Raw genomic sequence first — 22368 nt, forward strand, 5'->3', positions numbered from 1 at the left:
TGTATTTTAGGCAATGGATGATAGATATGATGAAGAAATACTTGGAGATTCTTTACCACAGTGTTCAAACTCTGAAATTCTTGTCTCTGTAAGTTATTTTTCCACAGTGTACAAATTAGAAATTCTTATATATGTAAGCTATTAATAACAGTGTACAAATTAGAAATTCTTGTATCTGTAAGTTATTTTTCCACAGTGTACGAATTAAAAATTAGAAATTCTTATATATGTAAGCTATTTACCACAGTGTTCAAACTCTGAAATTCTTGTCTCTGTAAGTTATTTTTCCACAGTGTACAAATTAGAAATTCTTGTATATGTAAGCTATTTATCACAGTGTACAAATTAAAAATTCTTGCATCTGTAAGTTATTTTTCCACAGTGTACGAATTAGAAATTCTTGTATCTGTAAGTTATTTATCACTGTGTACGAATTAGAAATTCTTGTATCTGTAAGTTATTTTTCCACAGTGTATGAATTAGAAATTCTTGTATCTGTAAGTTATTTATCACAGTGTATGAATTAGAAATTCTTGTATCTGTAAGTTATTTATCACTGTGTACAAATTAGAAATTCTTGTATCTGTAAGTTATTTTACCACTGTGTACGAATTAGAAATTCTTGTATCTGTAAGTTATTTTACCACTGTGTACGAATTAGAAATTCTTGTATCTGTAAGTTATTTTACCACTGTGTACGAAATAGAAATTGTTGTATCTGTAAGTTATTTTACCACTGTGTACGAAATAGAAGCTCTTGTCTCTGTTAAAGTTCTTTACCACTGTGTACAAATTAGAAATTTAACCAAAGTTACCAAATTCCGAAACTCTTGTTTCTGTTAGTGTACAAACTCTAAATTCTTGGCTCTGTTAGTTATTTTTCCTTAGTATACAAACTCTAGAACTCTTCTCTGTAAGTTACTTTACAACAGCGTACAATCTCATCATGTTTTGTTTCACTACTCACATATCATGAACATTCTTAATTTGATATTACAGGTTCTTGAAAAGGGACGATCTAAACCCAAATCTCAAACAAAATATGGAGCTATTTATACATCAGGGAAATACTTTGCATTTCAAATAGAGACTTATGATCCTGAATCTGTGGTAAGATTTTGTTACGTTTTAACTATTATCATTTGAAAAAAAAAAAAATTCTTTTCCCAAGTAGTTATATCAATGACTAAGAATCATTTGTCTATTTTTACTGTGGGAAAATTGAATTTGAGCTCACTTGGTACATAGTGACATTGAGCTTTTTAGGTTTCTTAGCTGTCCATTATCTGTCTGTAGTCAGTCAATCCACAATTCAATCAAATGACATCTCCTCTGAAAACACAAGGTAAAATTTGATTGCATTTGACAGAAATGTTTCTTGCTTAAGGTAGCACTCCACATTTAAGACCTCCCATCAATGCCCTACAATTCTGATTCCAAACTACACAACCTTGAAAAAGAAAACACATTTTGTTTAGAACATATGTCTACAGTGCACTCCAGATACAACGAGATTATCTGGACTTCGCATGATTCCTCTTTACAGCCGGGTCTTGTTATAACGGGGACAGATCAAATTGAGCAATCAGCATCATTTACTTCTACTTTCGCTTTCTTGTACATCCTTTTTGAAGAGTACATAATAGGAGGTAACTCTTTGCACTCAGAAGTTTTTGTTTTATTTAAATAAATATGTATATAAATATATCTAGCTATCATAGAATTTAAACAAAACATATAAAAACACATACTACATCCAACCCGAGTGCTTTTATTTATATGTTCATTTTTATGCCACCACAGCATCTGTGATGCGGTGGCATATAGCGATTCACCTGTGTGTGTGTGTTTGTGTGTGTGTGTGTGTTCTATAGATTATATAGTGAACTTAAAAAATCTTCTTGTGAAAAACCACTATTCCAATTTCAACCAAACTTGGCAGGATTGATCCTTGGGTGAAGGGCTTCCAAAATTGTTTAAAGAATTTCATTCCATGCAGAAATCTGGTTGCCATGACTTCTACCAAGATGGTTCAAATTATAGCCCTTGGGTCAAAATTTGCCCCGCCCCGGGGGTCATTAATTTTCACTGTATGTACATATAGTAAAAACTTAAAATACCTTCTTGTCTGAAGGTTCAAGGCTTAGAGGTTTGATATTTGGTATGTGATATCAGCTATAGGTATTTGTTCAAATTTTGCCTCTAGTGTCAATATCAGCCCCACCCTGAGGGTCATAGGTTTTCCTTATATGTATATAGTAAAAACTTTAAAAAAAATTCTTCTCGCAATTGACAAATGCTAGAGGTTAGATATTTTGCATGAAACATTGTGTAGTGAACCTCTAGGAAGAGTGTTGAAATTATAGCCCTGGGGTCAAAATTGGCCCCGCCCCAGGGGTCATTGATTTTCACTATGTACAAATAGTAAAAAATAAAAAAATCTGATTGTCTGAAGGTACAAGGCTTAGAGCTTTAATATTTGTTATATGATATCATCTATAGACCCTTTCATTTAAGCGATAACAGTCAGTGAAGAGTTACTTCCCTTACCGGATGTGACGTAAATGGGGGATAAAACTATGCATGTCGCATAGAAAATTAGCTTATTGAAAAGTTAAATGTGTAAATACTGATCGTTCAATTATGATAATAACATGTAAAAATTTACGCATGCATACATAAATTCAATATCAAGACAATAGGAAAAAAAATACAAAAGCAAAGATTGAGATTAATTCTCGCTAGATCTACCACGGATTTATAAATTCGTGTCACTACGGAGTGAAACAGCGAAATTTCAAAGTGAATATATTTATTAGATGTAGATTTTCTCAAATGCCAGTATAAAAAGCTAGTAACTAAATCAAATTTTAATATTTTATAAACGCCCATACACACCGAAATTGCCTATTATAAATTTAAATGGCCATTTTCTAGTTTTCTGTTTTATTTTCTGTCATTCAGAAAATTCCAGTGTATTTGTGACAAACCTGAAAATAAGATTGCCAATGGCTTTTAATGATTGTTTTTCAAGCTTTTATAGAACAATAACAGAATGCATTATGTCAATTCTTACTGATTCTTTTTCATTATGGGGTATAAAAAATATTTCATACAACTTGTTTTTGTTGTTTGTTTTTTTTTTGTGATTTTTTAAATATTTGATAAGCAGAGTATGAATTAAAAAGTATCAAGTTGAAAATATTACTTTACCAGCTTAAATATATTGGTGTGATGTAAGATTTTTTGAGAGTGCATTTTTTGCCGACACAAATAGTATACATTCATGTACATTCAAAAGAATTATTTTTACTTTTATGCCTTTACATTTTTTTTTTAAATTACAAAAATTTATATTGTTTTCTTTTCTTTGTCTTAGTAATGCTTAAATCAAAATGATTTTAATAAACCAGTATCTTGCAATTAATTATTACGCAGCCGTTTTTCGAAACTACAGAATCCTTACATTTTTGAAACTCTAAATATCTTTTGGGTATTTCAATAATTAGCAGAGACATTATGATACATTATCTATATCTCTGGTATTAGCAAGTTAGTACGATTTAACTGCCTGGTAAAATTTTCATTATTAAGAATCTAACGAAAATGTAATCATGATCAGTTACCCAGGAATATGGTCTACTATTAAAACAAATCGTTAACCATATTATATAGTAAACATATTTATTCATTTCACCATCCTTTTTATGTAATATATTATTCAATTACACAAAATTTTGGCAATTTCAATCTGCCAATCTTAAAAGAGAAAGGGTTAAGATCTTTATATCCCTCTATTATTGTACTTAAACGTATTGGCATTGTCCACCAATTCCCCCAATGATGTCATCCAAGGGCGACAACTTGAATACGGTCTTAAATGAAAGGGTCTATAGGTACTCTACCAAATTTATTCAAATTTTGCCTCTAGTGTCAAAATTAGCCCTGCCCACGGGGGTCATAGGTTTTCCTTATATGTATATAGTAAAAACTTAAAAAATTGTCTTCTCTAAATTGACAAAGGCTAGAGTTTAGATATTTGCATGAAACATTGTGTAGTGAACCTCTAGCAAGATAGTACAAATTATAGCCTTGGGGTCAAAATTGGCCCTTCCCCGGGGGTCATTGATTTTCTCTATATGTACATATAGTAAAAAATTAAAATACCTTCTTGTCTGAAGGTACAAGGCTTAGAACTTTGATATTTGGTATATGATATCATCTATGGGTCCTCTACTTAAGTTGTTTTAATTATGCCCCTAGTGTTAAAATTGCCCTGCCCCAGAGGCGATAGTTTTCCTTATATGTATAAAGTAAAAACTTCTTAAAATCTTCTTCTCTGAATTGACAAAGGCTAGAGGTTAAATATTTGGCATGAGACTTTGCGAAGTGAACCTCTACCAAGATGGTTCAAATTATAGCCCTGGGGTCGAAATTGGCCCCGCCCCAGGGGTCTTTGATTTTCACTGTGTACATATAGTAAAAAATTAAAAAGTCTTCTTGTCTGAAGGGAGAAGGCAAAGAGCTTTGATGTTTGCTATATAATATCATCTATAGGTCCTCTACCAAAGTTGTTCAAATTTCTGCCCTGGTGTCAAAAATTGACCCTGCCCGGGGGCATTGATTCTCATTATGTACACATAGTAAATCAGAAACTTAAACAAATGTTTTCTGAATTGGAGAAAGCTACAGCTTAGATATTTGACATGAAATAATGTTTGGTGGACCTGTATCAAGATTGTTTTAATTAAACCCTTGGTTCAAAATTTTGCCTTGCCCCAAGGGACAATGACATACTTTCTTGTTCTTTGATGTACAGCAATGAAATTTTGACCATGTGCACAGTTATACTTGTAAAATTGAACTTTGATATCAAGTGACCTAGATTTTTGATGATGTGACCTACTTTCTTGTCCTTTGATGTACAGCTGTGAAATTTGAGCCATGTGCACAGATTAAAATGTAAAGTGAATTAGCTGACCTAGATTTTGACAAATTGTCTTACTGTGTTGTCCTTTGATGTACATACTCATGAAATTTAGGCTGTGTGAAATATGACCTTCACCACCAAATATCCGCCTCCGAGATCGAGGGGTTAGAGTTGATGACTTCTAATCCAGTTACCTCTCTGGCGTGGGTTCGATCCCCGGGAGATGCTTTGGTAGTTTAGCACGGAGGAAGGTAGTCTAGTACTGGTGTAACTTTCCAGGAACAATGGTTAAGTAACTACGTGCCTATATGACTGAAATACTGTTGGGAAAAGGCGTAAAATGAAAAAATCAAAACAAACAATCACCACCAATTTCACTAGACTCAACTGCATTGATATATTCTTCTCTGATCTTTTATTTGAATAACAATAGATTTAACTACTAATCTGATAATAAGAATTAGATAGGTCAGGTATCTACATTATGACAATCTTCAATTGTATAGATACAAAAAAAAAAATCTGTTTCTACATTACTATTTAGTGTTGTATTAATGCGGTGGCATAGCATTTTTCACAAACGCAATCTTGTTTTCAAAAGTCACGCAGTGTATTTCTCAAGAACACCGAATATCTCTGTCATACCCTCTCTGAATCTTTTATGTCAGTCGAAAACTAGTGTGTGGCTTACTGAGGCTTTTCCCTTGATATCCAATATCCTTTTGTAAGTTTTAGATGGTGTTGAGCCTTCCTCTTGACAAAATTTTATTATTGCTTGTATTTCAATGCCATTTTGAACAAAGATCTTATTGCCACAAGCGATATAAAATTGTGACTGCAACGGCAAATGTTGTTTAAAGTGGCATTATGCTCATATTTTCATAGTCAATTTGAGCTGAACTGACCATATATTTCAAAAGATTGACTGTTTAAAATGGTGATTGACCAACAGTTCATTTTGGAAAAATGTTTAGGATAAAATTTAAATCTGCCTAAAATATAAAAAAGACTTCCCCACTCTTTTTATGAAATGAAGGTTACAGGTAAATTCTAGTGGATATTTAAGAAAATTTTGTTTGAATCCATGCGTTGTTTATTGTTAATATGAATTAAATTTGTATATTAAAAAGAATTATGGTAAATGAAAACTTATTTGACATTCACTTGTTCACTCATTTATACCCTCGGATGGGCATAATGTCACTTTAAATGACATCTGTTTTTCTCACAACGTCATAGATATGACGTATTACGTTTTAGTGAATTTTGAAATCTAAATATGCCATATTGTAAAATATATGTTATATAAGCGCCTGCCATGGGCGCAATTTACGCACTGCGCTGGGTATGCATTACCATGGATTTTAAATTCGCTGTTACGGACAAGCTTAGCTATCAGTTTATAGGTATTGCTTTTCCGATTAATTGTGATATATAACAGTAAGTGATAGGTTGAAAATTGTTCAACTTACAGCCACTGTGAGTCTGGTTTATTTTTGATCATCCCTCATATGCCTGTTGAACACACTGAAAAAATATTTGTACATGTATATAATTAATTATTCATTTTTTGTGTCGCCTCTACGGAGTAGTGGCGACATATAGGGATCACTTCTCCGTCGTCTGTCTGTCCGTCTGTCTGTCTGTCTGTCCGTCTGTCCGTCCGTCCGTCACAAAACTTGTCCGGAACTACTCCTCATAAACTACTGGTGCAATTTCATCCAAACTTTACAGGAATGATCAGTACCAAGTCTAGTTGTGCATATTGTCAGCATTTTCCGGTTCAATGATTTTTGTCAGAGTTATGGCCCTTTAATAATTTTTAATTTTAAAGTTTGTCCGGACTACTTCTCTTATACCACTCATGCAATTTCAATGAAACTTTACAGGAATGATCTGTAGCTCAAGTCCTTGCGCATATTGCACGGGTTTTCCGGTTGAATGATTTTTGGCCGAGTTATGGCCCTTTGATAAAAAGTTTCTTTTTCTGTGTGTTGCCAGATACACAAAAGCTTGTCCGGACTACTCCTCATAAACTACTGGTGCAATTTCATCCAAACTTTTACAGGAATGATCAGTACCAAGTCTAGTTGTGCATATTGTCAGCATTTTCCAGTTCAATGATTTTTGTTTGAGTTATGGCCCTTTAATAATTTTTATTTTTAAAGTTTGTCCAGACTACTTCTCTTATACCACTTATGCAATTTCAATGAAACTTTACAGGATTGATCTGTAGCTCAAGTCTTTGCGCATATTGCACGGGTTTTCCGGTTGAATGATTTTTTGCCGAGTTATGGCCCTTTGATAAAAAAGGAGTTTTTTTTCTGTGTGTTGCCAGATACGCAAAAGCTTGTCCCGAACTACTCCTCATAAACTACTGGTGCAATTTTATCCAAACTTTACAGGAATGATCAGTACAAAGTCTAGTTGTGCACTGTCCGTCTGTCTGTCCGTCTGTCACAAAATTTGTCCCAACATGAAATTGGCCATCATGAGGCGACACATGTGATTACTGATCGCTCTTGTTTATATGCATATGATTGGTATTATTAGCATGTAATTAAAAAATTAAATATATGTACATGTATAATTATGTCCTTTTGAAATCATATAATAAATATATGATACCAATAATCATATATTTTCTCACATTTATGCAGGAGCATAATAATTAATTATACCCCCACCACAAAATGTGGGGGGGGCTATAATGGATTCGCTTTGTTGCGTCGGTCGGTCGGTCGGTTTGTCGGTCGGTCGGTCCGTTCGTCTCCATTTTCGTGTCCGCTCTATAACTCCTATATCACTTGAAGGATTTTCTTCAAACTTGGCTCAAATGTTCACCTCAGTAAGGGGATGTGCAGAACCCATGTTGCCCATGTGTCAGCTCAAGGTCAAGGTCACAATTGAAGGTCAAATATCAAACACAATCATATATTAGACAGTATGTCGTGTCCGCTCTGTAAGTCCTACAATAATTGAAAGATTTTCTTCAAACTTGGCTAAAATGTTCACCTCAACTAGGGGATGTGCAGAACTCATGTTGTCCATGTGTCACTTTAAGGTCAAGGTCACAATTGAAGGTCAAATATCAAACAATCAAATATTACACAATATGTTGTGTCCGCTCTGTAAGTCCTACACTAATTGAAAGATTTTCTTCAAACTTGGCTCAAATGTTCATTTCAACAATGGGATGTGCAGAACCCATGTTGCCCATGTGTCAGCTCAAGGTCAAGGTCACAATTGAAGGTAAAAATATCAAACAATCAAATATTACACAGTATGTCGTGTCCGCTCTGTAAGTCCTACACTTATGGAAAGATTTTCTTCAAACTTGGCTCAAATGTTTACCTCAACAAGGTTATGTGCAGAACCCATGTCACTCTTTTGCCAGCTTAAGGTCAAGGTCACACTTGAAGGTCAAAAATTGACTTAGAAAATGTTCTTTAATTTTAACATATATCTGAATATTTCTGAATCTAGGAAAGGTATTTGCTTGAAACTTAAAATATAAATGAAGTGTCACAATTAAGATATGCTGGTCAAGTTTCATAACTCTGTATTGCATTTTAACAAAGTTATGCCCCTTTTTAATCTTCAAATTTACATACAATCACATATTAGACAATATGTTGTGTCCGCTCTATAAATCCTATACTAATGGAAGAATTTATTTCAAACTTTTCTCAAATGTTCACCTTAACAAGGTTATGTGCAGAATCCATGTCACCTTTGTGCAGACTAAAGGTCAAGGTCAGACTTGAAGGTCAAAAATTGACTTAGAAAATGTTCTTAGATTAAAACAATCATGTTCTTGAATATTTCGGAAACTAGCATAGGTATTTGCTTGAAACTTAAAAGATATATGAGGTATCACAATACAATATGCAGGTCAAGTTTCATAACTCTGTATTGGATTTTGACAAAGTTATGCCCCTTTTTAAGTCTTTAAATTTACATACAATCAATACTAGACAATATGTTGTGTCCGCTCTATAAATTCTATACTAATGGAAGGATTTTCTTCAAACTTTACTCAAATGTTCACTCCAATTGGGCGATTTGCAGAATCCATCTTACCCTTGTGCCAGCTGAAGGTCAAGGCCACACTTGAAGGTCAAAAATTGACTTATAAAAAGTTTAGTATATTGGGAAAATGAAAGGTTATTTGAAACTGTTTCGAACATGATTTGATAATAGATATTTTTACTATTACCTGTACAATTAGTCTTTTTTTCACCAGAGATAATTTCTTTTTATGTATTTATGTCACTAAAGTTATTCCCTTAACCACCTTTCCAAGTTGTCTTCTGTCAAGGACATTGGTGGGGGTATGAATCGCATTCAGCGATAGTTCTAGTTTAAAATACTGACTTTATCTTAGTTTGTGTAAAAAGATTATTAGCTTACACTGATACACTCTTGATTTCCTCTTTCATTATGAATTTTGGGTGATTTTTCTTTATACCCCCGCACAACAAAGTTGTAAGGGGGGTATACTGGAATCAGCTTGTCCGGCTGTCTCCGTCCGGCCGTCCGTCGGTTTTTTCTTGTCCGCCCAATAATTTAAGATTCCTTTGACCCTTAGTCTTCATATTTGGCATGGAGGTTAGTCATGATTAGTAGATGACCCCTATTGAGTTTGAGGTCACTAGGTCAAAGGTCAAGGTCACAGGGGCCTTGACTTCAAAAAGCTTGTCCACCCAATAACTTAAGATTCCTTTGACCTACAGTCTTCATATTTGGCATGGAGGTTAGTCATGATTAGTAGATGACCCCTTTGAGGTCACCAGGTTAAAGGTCAAGGTCACAGGGTCCTTGACTTCAAAAAGCTTGTCCTCCCAATAACTTAAGATTCCTTTGACCTACAGTCGTCATATTTGGCATGGAGGTTAGTCATAGTTAGTAGATGACCCCTATTGATTTTGAGGTCACCAGGTCAAAGGTCAAGGTCACAGGGGCCTTGACTTCAAAAAGCTTGTCCGCCCAATATCTTAAGATTCCTTTGACCCATAGTCTTCATATTTGGCATTGAGGTTAGTCATGATTAGTAGATGACCCGTATTGATTTTGAGGTCATCAGGTCAAAGGTCAAGGTCACAGGGGCCTTGACTTCAAAAAGCTTGTCCTCCAATAACTTAAGATTCCTTTGACCTACAGTCGTCATATTTGGCAGCATGAGGTTATTCATGATTAGTAGATAACCCCCATTGATTTCAAGGTCACCAGGTCAAAGGTCAAGGTCACAGGGGCCTTGACTTCAAAAAGCTTGTCCGCCCAATAACTTAAGATTCCTTTGACCCATAGTCTTCATATTTGGCATTGAGGTTAGTCATGATTAGTAGATGACCCCTATTTACTTTGAGGTCACCAGGTCAAAGGTCAAGGTCACAGGGGCCTTGACTTCAAAAAGCTTGTCTGCCAAATAACTTAAGATTCCTTTGACCCACAGTCTTCATATTTGGCATGGAGGTTAGTCATGATTAGTAGATGACCCCTATTGACTTTGAGGTCACCAGGTCAAAGGTCAAGGTCACAGGGACTTTGACTTCAAAAAAGTTTGTCTGCCCAATAACTTTAGATTCCTTTGACCCACAGTCTTCATATTTGGCATGGATGTTGAACATGATTAGTAGATGACCCCTATTGATTTTGAGGTCACTGTGTCAAAGGTCAAGGTCATAGGGACTTTGACTTCAAAAAGTTTTGTCCACCCATTAACTTAAGATTCCTTTGACCCACAGTCTTCATATTTGGCATGGATGTTGATCATGACTATAAGGTGACCCCTATTGATTTTGAGGTCACTGGGTCAAAGGTCAAGGTCACAGGGACCTTGACAAAAAAATGCTTTTCTTCTCAATTGCTAAAGAATGTCCTGTCCGCAAAGTATTGATTTTGACATTTTCATATTTGAAGCATGTAGAATACATAACTTAGCAATGCACTGGCTTAGTAACCTCAGATTTGGCAGGGAGGTTGTCCTTGAGCTCTAAATGGCCACTATTGATTCTGAAAGTGGTATGCGGGGGTATTCACGCCATGATAGTGGCAGTTCTAGTTTTTTACTGACTTCATCTGAATGTCACAAGTGATCTCTAGTTTTCACATGGCATTTATTAATAATTTTGATACAGTTATAAGAATTTTAATAACAGTAATTAAAAATTCTTATACAGTTATTTGATTGTAAAACATAGAATGAAAGACAGGCAGATAAAATCTATGAAATAAATGTTTTCAGTTGAATCCCATTATATTATATGAATGCTTATTAGTTTAATGAGTGAAATTATTTTGATAAACTTTTCCAAGTTTTTGTTATGAGAAATTTTTCACTACTTTTCCTTTTCCAAATTTTCTAAGAAGCTTGAGATAAAATTGATTCTTGTAAGCTTGTGCAAGCTTGCACAGTAACTGCAAGCTTGTAGAATTCATTATGAAACTACTGGAAAGCTTGCAGCAAGCATACAGAAAGCATCAATAGTCAATGTAAGCTTGAGACAAGTTTGCAGCAAGCTTGTGACAAGCTTACCACAAGCTTTCATTTTTGTTTGGAAGAGTTCTTCCCTAATCATAAATCTTAATATCCATTTTTGAATGACCATATGCATAATTTGTCCGTCTGTCTGTCTCCATTATCAAGTCCCAGACTTCCCGAAATACGTCGGTCCGACGGACATGTCCGATAAATTTTTATCAGGTCCGACGAGTTTTTATTCCGGATCAGTCCGACTGTCCGGCTTTTATCCAAGCCGCATGTATACAAAATGGCGTCGCTAAAGGTGCCAAACCTCAGAAAAATAAAAAATCTACGTCAGAGGAACAGGCAAAACAGCAGTAAAAGGATAAAAAAGAAGAGACCCGAGACAAAATTTAATGAAAAATAGAAGCAAGACAGTGAATCGTTGGTGTATGATAGGGAGGAGATGAAAATGCGCTGTAAGGAATGTGCCCGATTTTTACGGCGAAAAAAAAATACAAACAAAAAGTGTCTTAGAAATACAAACACAAGTCATTCTTTGATTTTGATCAATTTTATTTGGTCCGACAATTTCGTTTCGGTCCGACAGATTTTTATGGTTTGTCAGACCGAATGTCTGACAGTTTTTTTCAAACTTTCGGGAAGTCTGAAGTCCGCTCTAAAAATCCTATACCAATTCAAGGATTTTCTTCAAACTTGCCCAAATGTTCACCTGAACATGTTGCCCATGTGTGTCAGCTCAAGGTAAGGTCACAAATTGAATATCAAAATATCAAACAAATCAAATATTAGAACAGTATGTTGTGTCCGCTCTGTAAGTCCGACACTAATTGACAAGATTTTCTTTAATCTTTGCCTCAAATGTTTCACTTCTCAACTGGGCAATGTGCAAAAACCATGTTACCCTTTTTGCCGGCTTTAAGGTCTAGGCCACACTTGAAGGTCAAAAAATTGAACTTAGAAAAGTATTCTTACAATTTTAACATGGTATTTGAAAATATTCTGAAACTATGAAAACGTATTTGCTTGAAACTTAAAATATATATGAAGTGTTACAATTAAGATATACAGGTCAAGTTTTCATGAAACTCTGTATTGCATTTTGACAAAGTTAATAATCCTATACTAAATGGGAGAATTTTCTTTAAACTTTACTCAAATTTCACACTCAACAAGGTTATGACAGCAGAACCCATGTTACCTTTGTGCTGGTTTAAGGTCAAGGTCACACTTGAAGGTCAAAAATTGACTTAGAAAATGTTCTTAAATTTTAACATGTACTTAAATATTTCTGAAACTAGAGAAGGTACATGTACTTGCTTAAACTATATGATGTGTCACAAGTAAAATATGCAGGTCAAGTTACATAACTCTGTATTGCATTTTTACAAAGTTATGCCCCTTTTTAAGTCTTTAATATGTTGTGTCTGCTCTATATAAATTCTACTAAATGGAAAGAATTTTCTTCAAACTTGACTCAAATTTTCACCCCAGCTGGGCATTGTGCAGAACCCATCTTACCCTTGTGCCAGCTTAAGGTCAATGCCACACTTGAATGTCAAAAATTGACTTAGAAAATGTTCTGAAATTATAACATGTACTTGAATATTTCTAAAACTAGAACAGATAGTCATTTGAAACTTCAAATATATATGAAGTGTAGCAAGTAAGATATGCAGGTCAAGTTTCATAACTAAAAAAAGTGGAGGGTGGATAACTTTGTATTGTATTTTGACAAAGTTAAGTCCATTTTTATTATGCCCCCACTTCAAAGAAGAGGGGGTATATTGCTTTGCATTTGTCTGTCTGTTGGTCCGTGGGTCTGTAGACCAATTGGTTTCCGAGTGATAACTAAAGAACCCTAAGGCCTAGGAACTTCAAACTTGGTATGGTGATTGGCCATGACCAGTAGATGACCCCTATTGATTTTGGGGTCATGGGTAAAAGGTCAAGGTCACATTGACCTTGTAAGTAAAAACGGTTTCCGATCAATAACTCAAGAACGCTTAGGCCTAGGAACTTCAAACTTTGTATGGTGATTGGTCATGACCAGTAGATGATCCCTATTGATTTTGGGGTCAAGGGGTCAAAGTCAAGGTCACATTGACCTTGTAGGTAAAAACAGTTTCCGATCAATAACTAAAGAACGCTTAGGCATTGACTTTTTATAACTAAAGAAGGCTTAGGCCTAGGAACTTCAACTTGGTATGGTGATTGGTCATGACCAGCAGATGACCCCTATTGATTTTGGGGTCAAGGGTCAAAGGTCAAGGTCACATTGACCTTGTAGAGTAAAAACAGTTTCCGATCAATAACTAAAGAACGCTTAGGCCTAGGAACTTCAAACTTGGTATGGTGATTGGTCATGACCAGCAGATGACCCCTATTTATTTTGGGGTCACTCAAGGGGTCAAAGGTCAAGGTCACAATGACCTTGTAGGTTAAAACGGTTTCCAATCAATAACTAAAGAACCCTAAGGCGTAGAAACTTCAAACTCGGTATGGTGATTATTCATGACCAGCAGATGACCCCTATTGACTTTGGGGTTAAGGGGTCAAAGGTAAAGGTCACATTGACCTTGTAGGTAAAAACGGTTTCCGATCAATAACTAAAGAACGCTTAGGCCTAGGAACTTTAAACTTGGTATGGTGATTGGTCATGACCAGCAGATGACCCCTATTGATTTTGGGGTCAAGGGTCATAGGACAAGGTCACATTGACCTTGTAGGTAAAAACAGTTTCCGCTCAATAACTAAAGAACGCTTAGGCCTAGAAACTTCAAACTTGCTATGGTGATTGGTTATGTCCAGCAGATGACCCCTATTGATTTTAGGGTCAAGGGGTCAAAGGTCAAGGTCAACATTGACCTTGTAGGTAAAAACGGTGTCCGATCAATAACTAAAGAATGCTTAGGCCTAGGAACTTCAAAACTTGATATGGTGATTGGTCATGACCAGCAGATGACCCCTATTGATTTTGGGGTCAAGGGGTCAAAGGTCAAGGTCACATTGACCTTGTAGGTAAAAACTGTTTCCCGATCAATAATTAAAAAACGCTTAGGCCTAGGAACGTCAAACTTGTATGATGATTGGTCATGACCAGCAGATGACCCTATTGATTTTGGGGTCAAGGGGTCAAAGGTCAAGGTCACATTGACCTTGTAGGTAAAAACGGTTTCCGATCAATAAGTAAAGAACGCTTAGGCCTAGGAACTTCAAACTTGGTATGATGATTGGTCATGACCAGGAGATGACCCCTATTGATTTTTCGGGTCAAGGGGTCAGTGTCATATTGACCCTTGTACTTAAAGATGGTTTCTGACCAATAACTCAACAACTCAAGTTGCCTTGGTTGATATTTTTTATATTAAAACTAAAAATGCTTTTGGTATACACATTTGAAGGTCTTATGTAATATATAACAACTTGGCTGTCATTAATGAGGCCTACATGATTCATACAATTTATGCATATATTATTTGGTAAGATTTGTAATAACTTAAATTGCTGCACACAACCTATGGGGTCACAATAATTATTGCCCTGTGACTAGTCATGACCAGTAGATACTAGATAACCCTTATTATCAATTGTTTGTTCACTGGGTCAGAAGTCCTGCATAATAACCTGATCACATGACTAATTGGCTGCCGATAGGGGGCATACATGTTTTACAAACATATCTTGTTTTTAACTGTTTTCGAACATGATTTGACAATATATATTTATACTATTATCTGTACAATTTGTCTTTTTTTCACCAGAGTATAATTTCTTTTTATGTATATGTATTTGTGCCACTAAAGTAATTCCCTTAACCACCTTTCCAAGTCGTCTTCTGTCAAGGACATTGGTGGGGTATGAATTTCATTTACCAATAGTTCTAGTTGTTAACCATGTTTTCAACGAAAACCGGGTTATTGTAATGCCGAAGTTGGCGGGCGGGCTGGCGGGTGGGCAGGCGGGCGGGTGGGCGTCAACTTTTTTTGTTTTTCCGCTCAATAACTATAGTTTGCTTTTGCTATTTGACAACACCAAACTTGGTGTATGGATAGCCTATATCAGGAGGCAGCTTGGGATTGCTGCCCAGGTGTCCTGTGATCAAGGTCAAGGTCACTGTTTCTAAAAATAGAAATTCAGTTTCCGCTCAATAACTTGAGTTTGCTTTGGCCTATTGACACCAAACTTGGTGTATGGATAGCTTATATTCAAGAGGCAGCTTGGGATTGCTACCCAGATATCTGTGATCAAGTTCACGGTCATTGTTACTAAAAATAGAAATTCAGTTTCTGCTCAATAACTTGAGTTTGCTTTGGCCTATTGACACCAAACTTGGTGTATGGATAGCTTATATCAAGAGGCAGCTTGGGATTGCTACCCAGGTGTCTGTGATCAAGGTCAATGTCACTGTTACTAAAAATAGAAATTCAGTTTCTGCTCAATAACTTGAGTTTGCTTTGGCTTGTTGACACCAAACTTGGTGTATGGATAGCCTATATCAAGAGGCAGCTTGGGATTGCTACCCAGGTGTCTGTTATCAAGGTCAAGGTCACTGTTACTAAAAATAGAAATTCAGTGTCTGCTCAATAACTTGAGTTTGCTTTGGCCTATTGACACCAACTTGGTGTATGGATAGCTTTATATCAAGAGGCAGCTTGGGGTTTGCTACCAGATGCCTGTGATCAAGGTCAAAAGTCACTTTTCTAAAAATAGAAATTCAGTTTCTGCTCAATAACTTGAGTTTGCTTTGGCCTATTGACATCAAACTTGATGTATGGGTAGCTTATATCAAAAGGCAGCTTGGGATTGCTACCCAGGTGTCTGTGATCAAGGTTAATGTATTAAGTTTTCATGTTATAACTTGAGTTTGCTTTGACCTTTTTGACACCCAAACTTGCTGAGTGGCAGCTTTGGATTGCCACTTAGATATCTGGAAGCAAGTAAGGTCATTTGCTTACAATAGAATTTTCAGCTTCTACTACTCAATAACTTCAGTGCACTTTGACCTATTGATTGCTGTCACATCAAAACTTATGCATTGAAAACCTGGTTTTCGTCGCATTGCAGCGCTTCTTGTTCATTAAATAAAACCGTTTTTCACCATACCAGTAAATAATTACCAATGAGCAGGGAACAGTTGGTTTTGAAAACTCATTGAAAGGAACCAAATTTTTTTTGTACAGTTAGTTTATCAGGCCAATTATTATGAGTACAGTAAGAAATGTGAAATAGATAGTTAAAACATTTCGTGTAATCAGTTATCATAACTTGTAATAGCTATCATAACTATAACTAATGAAATATCTGTTCCAATACATCTGTTTTTGTATTCTGTCTCCTTACTTATATAATTTAACATATGCACATATAGTAAAAACTAAAAAAAAAAATTAAAACATCATGGATCTTTAGTAATTGCTACTTTGTATGTTTTCAAAGTAATAACAAATGAAAGTACAATATTGTTCAGATTTTTTTTTCATCTTTGTTTATTTCATGGTTGATTTATTGCTTTACTTGTTTTGTAACAGGGATACCAGTTGGATTTCTATGTACATGATAGCCTAATGATGCAATGATGCTTGTGTCAGGCACGTAGGATTTAGTTTTCTGCTACCTCTAGACTTAAAGAGCGCTACAGGAACTAGAAAAGTTTCCCATCACCGGCCTTTCACATAGACCAATAGGACAAATCATTTGTAAGTTTTTAGAAGTTAAGGGGTGTATATATAGGAGTCAGCTTTTCGGGCCACCTGGTCCGTTGGTCCACTTCATGGTTTCTGGACCAATAACTAGAGTTTGGAATGAGTTATTGGAATCAAACTTAGTATATAGCAACCTTACATGAAACCTTGGTTGGGATTGTCTTTTTTTGACCCCTGAGTTAAAAGTCAAGGTCATTGTTACTAAAATTACCAGTAAGCCAATTTTACATCACAGAATAGTTCCTTTTGTTGGCAGCTTTAAAAGTTGTTTGAAAAAAATAAATTCCATGCAGAACTCTGGTTGCCATATGGCAACCAAAAGAAAAAAAACTTTAATAATCTTCTTTAAGAAAAATCCCAAAGAGCTGGAGCTTAGATTTTAGGCATGAAACATCTTTTGGTGAGTGTCTAGTTTTTTAAAAAAAAATTGGCCCTGCCCAGTGGGTCATTGATTTTCCTTATATGTATATAGTAAAAAAAAAAACAAAAATTCTTTTTAAAAAACCAAGGTATTAAGCATGATACATTTTTATGCTCCCGAAGGGTAAGCATATAGTTGCAGCTTTGTCTGTCCAGTTATCCGTAGATACTTAGGTGGCTATGGGATCAATAGGTAACAGTAAATTTCCTTTGATGCTATTCATTCAGTAAGCTCTTATGCTAGAAAAGTTACTTTTTCCCTTATGTGGCTAAAAAGAACAATAGAGAGAACAAAGGACTAGCCACCTAAGTACCATTCTTTGAGCATGTCCGTCCATCCGTCTGGGCTATTTAAGAGAAGTAGTGGGCCATGTAACAGCATACAGAACAAAAGAGAACAATAAAGTTCATTTCGTAACAATAGAATAAGGGACCATGGCCCTCTATTAAAACGTAGAAATGGGCCCCATAGTTCATTTAAATGGCAATGTCTGTCCGCTTTTCTTGTCCAAGACTTAACTATTTACCAACAAGATGTTATCAACATGAAAACTTTGTAAGTAGATAGATCTCATTGGGTAGAAACACAGTAAAAAAAACCCCATAACTCTGTCTTGCCTAATTTTGGAGTTATTGCCCTTTGTTCATTTTTACACTTTGAACTTTATATGGGTTATAATTCTAAAACTGTAAGAGATATCAACATGAAATTTTGAAGGTGAATAGATCTCATTGAGTAAAAGTGCAGTGTAAAAAAAACATAACTCTGTCTTGCCTAATTTTGGAGTTATTGCCCTTTGTTCATTTTTACACTTTGAATTTTGTATGGGTTATAACTCTAAAACTGTAAGAGATATCAACATGAAATTTTGTAGGTATATTAGATCTCATGGAGTAGAAGTGCAGTGCAAAAGAACCATAACTCTGTCTTACCTAATTTTGTAGTTATTGCCCTTTGTTCATTTTTACGCTTTGAACTTTGTCTAGGACATAACTCTAAAACTATAAGAGATATAAACATGAAACTTTGTAGGTAGATAGGTCTCATTGGGTAGAAGTGCAGTGCAAAAAGAACCAGAACTCTGTCTTGCCTAATTTTGTAGTTATTGCCCTTTGTTCATTTTACACTTCTTCGAACTTTGTCAGGGGCATAACTCTGAAACCATAAGAGGTATCAACATGTAACTTTTGTAGGGAAGATTGTCTCATTAAATAAAAGTGCAGTGCAAAAGAACCATAACTCTGCCTTGCTTAGTTTTGGTTATAGCTATTGCCCTTTTTTCATTTTTAGCTCACCTGTCACAAAGTGACAGGGTGAGCTTTTGTGATCGCTTTTCGTCCGGCGTCCGTCCGTCGTCCGTCCGTCCGTCGTCCGTCCGTCCGTCGTCCGTCCGTAAACTTTTACTTTTAAATGACATCTCATAAACCACTAAGCCAATTTCATCCAAACTTCACAGGAATGTTCCTTTGGTGGTCACCTTTAAAAAATTGTTCAAAAAAATTTAATTCCATGCAGAACTCTGGTTGCCATGGCAACCGAAAGGAAAAACTTTAAATATCTTCTTTTGAAAAACCATAAGAGCTAGAGCTTAGATATTTGGCATGAAACATCTTCTAGTGAGTGTCTACCAAGTTTGTTCAAATAAAAGCCCTGGGGTCAAAATTGGCCCCGCCCCGGGGGGTCATTGATTTTCCCTATATGCATATAGTAAAAACTTAAAAAATCTTCATTTTAAAGAACCTAAAGAGCTAGAGCTAAGATATTTAGCATGAAACATGTTCTAATTGGTGTCTACCAAGTTTGTTCAAATAAAAGCCCTGGGTCAAAATTGGCCCGGCCCCGGGGGGTCATTGATTTTCCCTATATGCATATAGTAAAAACTTAAAAAATCTTCTTTTAAAGAACTCAAAGAGCTATGGCTAAGATATTGAGCATTAAACATGTTCTAAGAGGTGTCTACTAAGTTTGTTCAAATAAAAGCCCTGGGGTCAAAATTGGCCCGGCCCCGGGGGGTCATTGATTTTCCTTATATGTGTATAGCAAAAACTTAAAAAATCTTCTTTGAAAAAGTCCAAATAGATAGAGTTAAGATATTAAGCATGAAACATCTTTTAGTGAGTGTCTACAAAGTTTGTTCAAATAAAAGACCTGGGGTCAAAATTGGCCCGGCCCCGGGGGTCATTGATTTTCTTTATATGTGTATAGCAAAAACTTAAAATCTTCTTTGAAAAAACCCAAATAGCTAGAGTTTAGATATTAAGCATGAAACATCTTCTAGTAAGTGTCTACAAAGTTTGTTCAAATAAAAGCCCTGGGGTCAAAACTGGCTCGGCCCCAGGGGCGTCATTGTTTTTAACTATATGTGTATAGTAAAAACTTTAAAAAAATCTTCTTTTAACCCATTACTTCATGAGCATTTTGTGAAAAATGGCTGTTTTCATTGAAAAGTCTCCCGTTACAAGTTCAAATTGCTATAATACTATAAAAACTGCTTCAACACTAATCAAACTTGGCACACATGTTGACTGGACCATTGCCCTTGCAACAACATGCTCAGGCTTAAATTTTCTGTTACCATGGCAACGAGGGGACATCTCAAAATTGCCAAAAATCACTATTTTGCGTTGATTTTTTCCATCATAATTGATTTCAAAGTGCTGCAACTTCTCAATGGATTGAGGTAGAGTCAAATGCTTTTCAGCGTTGGTTACACGTTACCTTATGATCAATCTGAGGTCATTTATAGCCTCTCACAAGTCCAAAATTTTCTTGGCGATGAGGGGGACTCCGCCCCCTTCAAACCCCCCAAACAGAGGGGGCACATCCCCCTTCTGGCAACCCCCTGATGTATCTTTTGGTTGGGGGGCCGCGCCGAAAAAAGTGGTCACTTTTTTTAACAACATTTCTCAAACAAAAACAAGTGTTGGGGGTCTAAATAAGGCATTTTTTCACCATTTGAGACAAGAGGCGTTAAAAGGCGTGTATATGAAGTAATGGGTTAAAAAGCCCAATGAGCTAGAGCTTAGATGTTTAGCATGAAACATCTTCTTATGGGTGTCTACCAAGTTTGTGCAAATAAAAGCCCTTGGGTTAAATTGGCCCTGCAATGTTGGGGTGGGGGTTGGGGGGGCTAAATACAGGTGAGCGACCTCAGGGCCATCATGGCCCTCTTGTAACACTTTGAACTTTGTCTGTGACATAGCTCTGACACTACATGAGGTATACTTACCTGTGTCCAAAACCTATTCGAGGAGCATCACCCTGTTCAACCAGTTCTTGTTTTAAAGAGTTATGTCTTCTTTTTATTTTAAGAAATTTGCTTTGAAAAATATTGTATTCTGATTACAACCAAGGATGTTTAAAGATTAATCCTCAGATGGTTTGTTCATCTGTCTTTCCTTCTGTTCCTAAAAACTGTTTCCTGAGATCACTTTTTAAGAACTCGGACCTTTTCCAATTAAAATACAGAAAAGTTGAAACATTAGTTATACATGTTCATCTTGAGAAAATTGGATCTTCCAATTATCTGTTGTATAAACATAATTTCCTTACTAGGCAGGGAAACTTAATACTTTACTATGATAGAGACAAACTAAGAACTCAAAAGATCTAAATTCATTCATGTCATTCATTCATTCAGTGGCATAATTGAATTGCCCATGGCCCTTCAGAATGTTCCTGGGGGACTCCTGTATTGCTTGCAATTCTATGATAATTTCTTGTAATACTTTTTCCTTTGTATCATAACGTAAGACACACTTGTACATTGACTTTCATTTGAAATGCTGAAAATATGTCCTTGACTCCAAATTCACTTGACAAAAACTGCACTATGACAAAGTTCAATTTTATAGAAAAAAAATCTACTTCTGTTCCTACTACTTAGTGTATTAATGCTGTGGCATAGCATTTTTTCACAAATGCAATCTTGTTTCTGTGAAAGATTATTACTTTGTGATGTCATATAATGTTGTTTACAGGTTTTATTTGACTGAATGAATGGGTAAATTGTTTTGACAAATTGGTTACAGACAAGAATTAGGGAGGGTGGAGAACATATTTGTTTATCTTAAAGATGTTCTTTTTTTCAGTCAAGTATCTGATAGTGAAGCCTATGATAAGTTCCTGTTTCAATATGAAGCAAACATTCCAGCGTTACTGGAAGTCTACTCGTAAACCTGTAGATGTTGGCCATAGAGGACTTGGTAGCTCATATAAATGCAAGAAGTAATTTTTATTTGTTGATAGCTAAGTCAGTAAACTCTTTTATCGTTATATTATGACCACATTGGTTACAAACTTCAATAAAGATTGAAAGAAAGTTTTAATGCATGAGTAAAAAGTAGGAATCAAAGATGTAATTTGTAGCTGTAAGTTTTGCTGTTGCCATTGAAGTTGTAGTTGCTGCTGCCATCCAAAAACTGTTATGTTGATCATAATTTTTCATACACCTGAATATATTTCAGCTAAAATGTTATTTGCCATGTCCACTACTAAGGGAAGGAAATCGAAGTTACTTGGCAAAAATGTTAACCTTTAACCCTTTACCTCATATAAGACGTGTTTTGACGGCTTTTCAAACCCCCTCCCCCCTTTTTGAGGCCTCAAACAGAGAAAAAATGTCCTATTTAGGCCCTAAACACTGTGTTTCGTTTGAGAAATGTTGTTAAAAAAGTTATCACTTTTTTGGCACTGCTGATGATACTTTAAAGGGGTTGCCAGAAGGGGATGTGCCCGCTTCTGTTTGGGGGTTTGAAGGGGCAGTGGTCCCCCTCATAGCCAAGAAAATTTGGACATGTGACAGGCTAAAAATGGCCTCAGGTCG

General features: G+C 35.7%; 1 protein-coding gene across 2 annotated transcripts in view; it reads left to right on the plus strand.

Annotated features, from left to right (window-relative positions):
- LOC132759267 (glycerophosphocholine phosphodiesterase GPCPD1-like) overlaps nt 1-22106 on the plus strand; it is an 82848-nt gene extending 60742 nt beyond the window's left edge. Inside the window, exons 7-10 of one of the 2 annotated variants that reach the window (XM_060751009.1) lie at nt 11-88; nt 1000-1110; nt 16949-17116; nt 21635-22105. In XM_060751009.1, coding sequence (XP_060606992.1) covers nt 11-88; nt 1000-1110; nt 16949-16996 — 237 coding nt within the window. In that variant the 3' untranslated portion in view covers nt 16997-17116; nt 21635-22105. Of the gene's footprint in view, nt 1-10; nt 89-999; nt 1111-16948; nt 17117-21634 lie in introns of both variants that reach the window. The other variant, XM_060751008.1, reaches the window with a different exon arrangement.
- Nucleotides 22107-22368: the final 262 nt, after the last annotated feature.

The sequence above is a fragment of the Ruditapes philippinarum genome, unplaced genomic scaffold (assembly GCF_026571515.1).
Source record: "Ruditapes philippinarum isolate M1 unplaced genomic scaffold, ASM2657151v2 ctg11063_1_1_1_1, whole genome shotgun sequence".
NCBI classification, from domain to species: domain Eukaryota; kingdom Metazoa; phylum Mollusca; class Bivalvia; order Venerida; family Veneridae; genus Ruditapes; species Ruditapes philippinarum.